At 39.3% G+C, this 8,728-nt stretch overlaps 1 protein-coding gene across 2 annotated transcripts in view; it reads left to right on the top strand.

Annotated features, from left to right (window-relative positions):
• LOC125901645 (contactin-associated protein-like 4) overlaps positions 1 to 8,204 on the top strand; it is a 151,239-nt gene extending 143,035 nt beyond the window's left edge. Inside the window, exons 22-24 of one of the 2 annotated variants that reach the window (XM_049597411.1) lie at positions 1,386 to 1,604; positions 3,688 to 3,759; positions 4,608 to 8,204. In XM_049597411.1, the coding sequence (XP_049453368.1) occupies positions 1,386 to 1,604; positions 3,688 to 3,759; positions 4,608 to 4,804 (488 nt within the window). In that variant the 3' untranslated portion in view covers positions 4,805 to 8,204. The remainder of the gene's footprint in view (positions 1 to 1,385; positions 1,605 to 3,687; positions 3,760 to 4,607) is intronic. The other variant, XM_049597412.1, reaches the window with a different exon arrangement.
• Positions 8,205 to 8,728: the final 524 nt, after the last annotated feature.

The following is an 8,728-nucleotide window of genomic DNA, read 5'->3' on the forward strand; positions in this document are numbered from 1 at the left end:
TTGATAGTGTGTCTGCTGTAATGAGGGTGGCAAGTGTCTGTGCATTTGGCCCTCTTTCTCATTGGATGTTGATGAATATTATGGATCCTGACCTGGTGTCAGTTTGTGTTCTGCTACAGCACTCAGTGGAGCAAACAAAAGTAATGTACTCAGCATAATGAATGGCATCTTTACAGGTGCTTCATCATCTTAAATCAGTGTACTGCCAATAATGTCACCACAATGAGGGATAACAGGAGAATCTGCAGGCGTGTCAATGAACCTGTTAGTGTATGTCGTAGCCATGGGTATGTTTTGTGTTAAGATGAGGCGGGGGGGGTTATACTGTGTAGCAAAACGCTAAAACCCTTCCTGATTCATTCAGTGCAAAGACCCACACACTCCAAACTGACATCAAAGAACTAGTTGTGACAACTTTTGGGTTGCCTCATGTTGAGTGTATCGGCCCAAAAGCTGCACTTCGAAACACTGCAAAAACTTTAGCCAACTGCCGACCAGCACATATGTGCTGAGCCTGCATGAGAGGAGGTAGCTCTACGTACCAGCAGGTGGCAGTAGTCCTTATTCGTAATTAAAAAGGGGAAACCCGAAGACCAACAGGATGGATCTGGTGTTGGTAATGGCTTGAAAGAACAAAGGGCATTTACTGTGTGCTAGCAAACAATTCTGAACACTTCTGAACTAAAGAGCTCAATGTCTAAAAAAAAAAAAAAAAAAAAAAAAAAGTACCTGATACATTAAGTTTGTTCTGATCTCATGCCACTTAAGCTGACGGTTGGCTTTCCTCACTTCTGTTTCTCTTCGTATGTGCTGCCAATCAGAGTGATTTCATTCACCGACAGGCTACACTGTCTCTCATTCAACACGTTGAATCGGCCGACAAAAAGTCATCAAGGGCCAACTAGGGCCAACTGGGACCAACTAGGGCCAACGGTGCAGGACGTACTGCCAAAACAAGGGCGACAGATGCTCACTGATGGCCCAACACTGACCATCGGTCAACCATTGGATTGGTGTGTCAGGGCCCTGTGTCTGCCAGGATGTGAATTTTTGAATTAAGGCAATATTTTCTTTGCATTCTCTGTATTTTCTTATAAAGATGACCATCAGATGTCACTGCATTGGCACCAGTGCACCTTCAAGTGTTCATTCAATGTGTGGCTGTTGCTCTGTAAACACTTAGAACTGCCTTAGCATGTATCACAGCCGGCCAGCACAACATCAAACTATAAGTATACATCATCAACTGGTTTAATATTTGAACCGTGCTGCAAAAACTTTAAGTGGAGAGCAAAAAAAAAGTTCTGGGTAATTTTTTTTATACAGTACTTTCTCAGTTTACAATAGTGACACATATTTAACTATTGTTCCACTTCTTATGACAGGGTCTGATGAGATGGATCCAGACCTGGCCAGGTTGGCGTCTCTCGGTTATACCGGCTGTCTCTCAGTGGTCCACTTTAACTCCATCAGCCCTCTGAAAGCTGCTCTGCTCCACCCGGACACCAGCCCTGTCATCATCACCGGACCTTTAGTCCAGTCCAACTGCGGCTCCTCAGCTTCAGCTAATCCCTACGCAGCAGAGAACACACACCACCTGTCAGGTAAGAGAGGAGGAGTTAGATTCATTCAATATCCAATTTTATACTAATGTGTGTATTTTCAAACATGATGTTGAGTTTATTAATTAGGGTTAAGTTTTGTTTTCTCTCACGTTATATCAAAAGTAAGGTCCATTGTGTGTTTTGACTGTTTATTTGTAGCGTAGAAACTTTTATTAGCTGTTGTCCCTCAAATGTAGTCTCTCCTATAGGGTACACAATGTGGTAAATGACAGTTATAAAGGAAAATCACATTTTAGGTTCATTAATAAAAAGACAGATATAGAAGGCTGTATGTGTAAGCTCAGAAACTGGTTTACAGGATCTATAAAATACAGTTACAAGATAAATTTGGGGATGTTTTATAATTTTGTTAAACTTAAAAAGACCAAAATCTATTAACTGATCTGATGAATAAGGATCGCCTGTGTAGCCAAAGTCTGATATTTTATATCGCTGTGCCATCGAGCGCCACAGTTGTCTCAGAACAGTTAAAAATATACTGTTGCACTGTGTGATGTGTTCCTTTATTACCATGAAAACACACACACACACACACACACACACACACACACACACACACACACACACACACACACACATACACACACCATGCTGCTGCCAAAAATACTCATTAGAGCAACAAGCTGTTTACAATCTGCAACTGAAAATAGTCCCTGATAATTACACTATTATTTTGGGTGACATTTTAAAAACTGCATTGTGCAACCTTTTTAGAAAGTCAATGAAAACAAAACACAAAACAAAAAACAAAAAACAAACAAAGCTATATATTTTTGATCTGAAGTGCTGTATCGTAGTAGTCAGTTTCTTGAAGATGTTTCACCTCTCACATCTCCAAGAAACTCAAGTAAGACATGACCTGCATGACTAAGAATCTCCACCTATACAGTATGTGTCTGACTGCTGTTTAAAGATTTACTTCTTCGGTATAAATGAAGGGGCTCTGGTGTCACAGACAGGATAGGGAAGTCAGAGTGTTGAGAGGTGGACTAATACATTGTCCATTTAGATCTTTTTATAGGATTTGTTGACAAAACAATATCCTTGTTCTTTAAGTACTAAAGAAGAAGCCACAGTCAGTGCAGCAGACAACAATGGTGCGGTGTCTGCCAGAGTGGGGGTCGTTAAAGTATCTCTGGTTAACTTGTCAGGCCTGAAGCCCTTATTATGTAACATGACAAGCTACACTGCTCAACTCATTCAGACCTGCTATGGTGTTTGCCTCAGCTTACACTTTGTTCATCTGTGCATATGACCACACAATTGCTTGGGGGCTCTTAATACAGCTTTTATAGTTTTTATGGAAACCACAATAACTAAAAATAATAAAACAACAATGTGCATTTCTGATGACAGACGTTGTAGACTAGCTGTACTGGCTCTGCAACAGTATCTAATATGACAGCGACTTTGATGATGACATTCCTTCATATACTTGATATCATTACATTAGAATTTGGTCACCACATTATTTTTTCAGCCCTATTTTCTGTTGCTCCTGGGTTTCATCTATATATAGCTGAGTAGCGTGCATCTCCTGTTGTCTTTCCATTTCTGTGTTTCAAAGTTGCATGAAAGCTGCTTTTCCAGCTCATAAAAGGGGCTCATTAATTGCACACAATACTCCCCCTTTTTTTGGAGAGTAATGACAGTGTGATCAACACTTTAATTAATTTGAACCACAGAGGAGAGTTTCCTTTGGGATGTTTTTGACTCTGGGCTCGTTCTCATCCAGTTTGTGATGCTTTATTAGAGCCATTTGTAGAGCTGAAGTAGTATTCTCCATCTCCTCTGAATGATATTCTGATCTTGTCTTAGGATTTTTCTGCTCTGCCTCTCTCTCTGATATGATGTGTTCATTTTTATGAATTTATCCTTTTATATCATGATTCCCTCATTTTCTTCTTGTAATTGCACTTCTTGTTTTCTTGTCTCTGCCCTCGTCTTTATATCATTTCGACAATTCTCTCTTACTCTTCATCTTCTGTTTCTCGGTGCCCTTTGGTTTTTCATTTTCGGTTTTTAATATCTTTCCCCCTCCTGTCTTCTTTCTCTGCTGTAGACCAGTCTGGTTCAGTGGGTTCAGGTCAACCTTTAGTCAATGCCATCAGGACTGACTCGGCTCTGATTGGAGGTACTGAACCTTTTCCTCCTATTTCACTGTACTAGAACAGGAACCTGTCTCACTTTGTCTCGTTAGGATCTTTGGTTTTTGATCCACTTTTGATAATCATTGTCAAATGAATCACACTGATTTCATCTATCAGATATCAATATTTGATGTATTTGTTTGGTGCATTTAAAAAAAAAAAGACAAAGATAAAGTTTAAAGGTTACACGTCACCTTTGGACAGATGTTTAGCTCTAGGAACGAGTAAAGTGATGTGCCAGGCAAGAGTCCATTTAAAACTAATTTAAAACTTTGTTGCTCTGCCAGCACAGATTGATTCAAAGCAGAGACTGAAAAGGTTCAATCTATAATCGTGTAGATAGAAAAGGTGAGACCCGGAGAAAAGTCATTTAAAACTGTCCATTAAAGTGCCCTGACTCTGTCTCAGTGCACAAAGGGCAGCTCACCTAATTAAACCTATGCAGGAATGATTTGCTGATGGGAAAACGTTTTTGCTGTTATCTTAAAAAAATCACGGTCTCTTTATAAAGTAATGTAGTATTAAATTGATTTCAGATGTATTTTGGAATTCCAATTAAATGAAACCTGGTTTCATATTCCCAAATGTGCTCAACAGAGCAGAAGAGCCCGGTAGAATCAAAAGATTTAAAATGGTGTTTAATGTACTTGAGTTAGATTAGCAAGATAATCGAAACATTAGGAAATTAAATGTCAGTAGAATGAGAGAGAAATAGGCAGATATTTTGCTCTGGTTTTAGCTGAAGTCTTTTGAGCATTAATGCGTATTGAAATTTGAGACAATTATCTGATATCTCAGCCTTTTACATTTTGAAATATCCTATACCTTGCAGGTGTCATAGCAGTGGTGATCTTTGTGATTGTGACCGGCCTGGCGATAACTGCCAGATTCCTCTACCGGAGAAAAGAGACATATCGAAACCAGGAAGTAAAGGGAGTCAAACAAGAGGACAGCCCAGATTTTCCTTTCAATAACCAGACTGACTCACAGAACATCTCCACTGAAAACCCAAAGGAGTATTTCATTTAACTGGAGGCCTGATGACCTGATGAACTGGTGAACTGGTGGTTGCAGACAGGGGAGTCCTGCCATGCCTCAGGACTCAGAGCCGCTCAGAGACTTCGCTGGCAGAGATGGCTCCACAGCATGTTGAGGCAAAAAAGAACAATTCACACAGTGTTGTCTTTCTGTTGCTTTATTGTAAATTTTGAATATACTGATACAAACAGGCAACAGTGTTGGACTTATGAGGTGTTGATATCCTTGTTTCAACTGTAAGTATTAAAATGTAAATGTTGAATTAATGTCTTTGTAACAATCTCTGGCTAATGTCACTTTGACATATTGATATATTGGAAATAATGAAGGTATCAGTATTTTCTATGGTGTATGGTTAGGAAGCTGAGCCCTCTTGTGGTCAGCTTTTCCCTGGACTGAGATGGCTACTTGTATGTAGAGACGGGAGAGAACTTGAAAGTGGCAGGATGTTGTTTTATATCCTCTTGAGGTTCCATCATCATGTCTTTGATTGTGATCAAACTTTTTACAAGGTCACAAACTAGGCTAACTAACCCTCCAAGGACGTCTTACAGTGTTTTGAACCTCCAGCAATTTTGTTCTTTCTACCATCACTCCCACTTACTTGCAGTTTTAATCCCTCCCTTTGAAGGTTTAATCTTTCACATTGTAAGATCTTTGGCGGGAAAATAACCTTTGACTATTAAAGTAAAGAATTCTCCCACCACATTACAAAAATTATTCCAAATTTATGCACGCAAATTTAGTAATGGATCTATTAAAGTTTTAATCCTTAAAGCAACTATAATCAGTATTTTATGCAATAATGTATCAAGTGACAGTGAAAACAACCTAACAATATGAAAGGATTTGCTTAATTAACCTACCAAGAATTATCCCCCGAATTTGCGGTTCTCCTTGGCCATATGGAGCTTTATAATGAGTTTCAGCTCGTTGTTTTGATTTTGCTTTGTCAGGCCCAAACTTGACTTTTTGGGTTCATTCATATAGCAGCTGTCTTTAGCAAAAAAATAAATTAAAAAAACCCCACGATACAACACCTTTTTCAGTACTGAACAGCATAAAGACACATTTAGAGACTAGCTTGTGAAGACAGCAGAACATTTTCCAGCTATAGAGACAGATATTTTCCTCAGGAGCTGATAGAGACCAAAAACAGAACTAAAGAGGAGAATGAATATTGGACTGAAACTCAACTGACTGAATGATTACACTATTGCTCCAGAACAGTTGGACTTGTAAATAAGCAACTGTTTGCTTACTAGGTCGCCGTTTCAACTTTAAAAGTAATGATATGTTTGTGTTGTTTACAGCTTGTTTCTGCTGCCCCCATGTGGCCAAAAAAATCAGTTATTGCACCTTTAAGATTTCAGTGCTCATTGATTTGGTAGCACACATGGTTGAGGGCTGTTTGTTGACTTGAGCAGGTTTGTCAGAAATACAACAGAGCACCTGATGTATCTGTTTTCAGTGCAGCCAAACAAACACATTGTAGGGAAGCGTACAAAGGAAATCTAGCACGGAAATGGCAGACTCAACCACTAACAACGAAAACCATTGAGTGTCAACATGGTAAAAGGCTATCGCTGAAAAAACGGTCATCACCACAAAAGCTTTCAGTAAAACTGCACAAACATCTGAAGCTATGAAAGTTTCACCTATCAAAGTGGTCTCTCTTTTGTAATGTAGTCTGGGGATGCTTTTGAAATAAAGAAGAAGTCAAGCCACATCTCCCACAGAAACTACCATCAGGGTGTAACTTCTTCCCCTGGCCATGGTTCAAAAAATCCAAACAACTTTGTTCTGTTAAAACTAAGCTCCTGGTCTATAGTCTGGATTCATTTATAAGAACGTTTGTATGTGAATGACTGTGTGAAGGTTTGTTGCAGTGACGGTTTGAGATATCTGAGCCATAATCAGGGTAGTGGTAGATTGACATGAACAGTAATGCTTTCCCCCTTCTTTCTTTTCTAAACATGGTGGCATTGGCAGGAAGCCAAATCACATCCATGATCATTTCAAGACTTCTGTGTGGTTCTCCCAAATGCCTTTACATCCATTTCACTTTTCTTTTTCTTTCTACGACTTAAAAGTTTCCTGGTCCCTGCTGTATGCCGCCTGCTGGGAGCCTCCTCTCCCAGCTCTCTAAATGTCTCTGAAGAGTAGAGCTTTTAACACTGACAGCAGCGTAGACTCTATTACACTGTGGCTGTCTGTCACCTCCTTCACTGCACGCAGAGACGGTTAATGTGTTTTTGAAATGCTAATCTGCTTCGGTCTGACAGGTGGATTGTGTGTGACTCCACTGAAAGCAGAGAGATGATCAGAGTGAGACGGAGAGATAATCCGAGAGACATTGTCGAGCAGACACGAATATAATGAAAACAGCCTGATATTAACACTTGAAAATGAAGCAAATCCCCCCATGTGTTAATTCAACCCATGTGTAAAGAGTGCTGCTGATAGAGGGAGGTTGAGAAGCAGAAAGAGGATCGACAGCAGCTGTTTCTCAAACACACACCACCGTCTCTCCGCAGGACCCCAAAGCGCAGATGGGATTTTAATGACAAAAGTTGCGAAAACTTCAAAGTATGTCTTTAAACTGTGTGTATTTTTTACTTTCTACCCAGCCACAATAAGTGAGCTGCTGATGGCAGCTATTGCAGTTCTGTCACTCCTGTTGACAAGTCCTTGCCAGTGCTGCGCATCTCTGCTACATCCATTCTGCAGCAGCCACTTACTTCTAACTCAGTGAGGACTAAAACTGATGAATAATCAGTAACCTACACAGACACCAGTGCAGCTGGGTCAACAAATGGTTGCCCTACTAAGGTGATCTTCTGATAAAGGGTTGCTTGATACAGAAGTGAAGAAAAAGTAAAGCAAGTATTTTTTTTGTTTTAAAGTTGAGTCATATCCCATTAAAAAAAAAAAAAAAAAAAAAAAAAAAAAAAAAACTGAAAAAATGATATTGGTGCAAAGTTGGCCAGCTGAACCCAAAAGGAAAAAAAATAGAAAATCTGGCAGTCAGCCAGGCTTAAAGTGGAAATTTTCAGGCTCAGTCTAATGTTCTGTCAAACCATTATGAGTATACAGTAAAACAGTGAAAACTACTGCACTGGACCTGCATATGTGCATCTGTACACCCAAAATCATTTTTTGATATCAAATTTTTACCCATAATGTATTGCTGGTAGTGGTTTGGTTCTGTTTCTGGCAAGGTTTGTAGTGAAGCTGAATGGTTCTCAGTGTAACTATAATAATGTAATGGTACTTAGTATTGGTGGTTGGTGAATAACAGTGATGTCAGTGAGTTTGAGTGACATGCCATAAAAAAAGGAAGGAAAATAATCCAGATTTTAACCATATTTCTGGTTGTTTGGCTAGAAACAAAAATCCTGTTTGATGAAAATAAAATGTTTTGTTTTTTCAGAGACTAAGTGTGATTTTAATTTCATATGGTGGATTTCAATCGCAAGTATATATTTAAAAGGTCCAGTGTGTAGGATTTAGTAGTACCTAGCAGTGAGGTTGCAGAAATTAAACTTCTCTCATGTGCCAAGCGTATGGTGGCCAGCGCCACAATGGAAGTGACCCTGTCTAGAGCCTGTGTTTGATTTGTTCATTCTGGGCTATGGTAGAATAACATGGCGGACTCTGTGGAAGAAGACCCACTCCATATAGATAAAACTGTCTCAATCCAGGAAAACAAAAACACAAGGATTATTATTTTAGGGTAATAGTAAACTAATGAGAACATAATTATGAATATTATTTACTATTTCTGCCAAGGGATGCACCTAAATCCCACACACCGGACCTTTAAGATATATACAGTTGAAGAGGAAACATACTCCATGTAGTCACACATTTACAACAAAACCAAAACTCATACCGCTCTCACCAAAATAAAAA

The sequence above is a fragment of the Epinephelus fuscoguttatus genome, linkage group LG15 (genome assembly GCF_011397635.1).
Source record: "Epinephelus fuscoguttatus linkage group LG15, E.fuscoguttatus.final_Chr_v1".
Taxonomy (NCBI): domain Eukaryota; kingdom Metazoa; phylum Chordata; class Actinopteri; order Perciformes; family Serranidae; genus Epinephelus; species Epinephelus fuscoguttatus.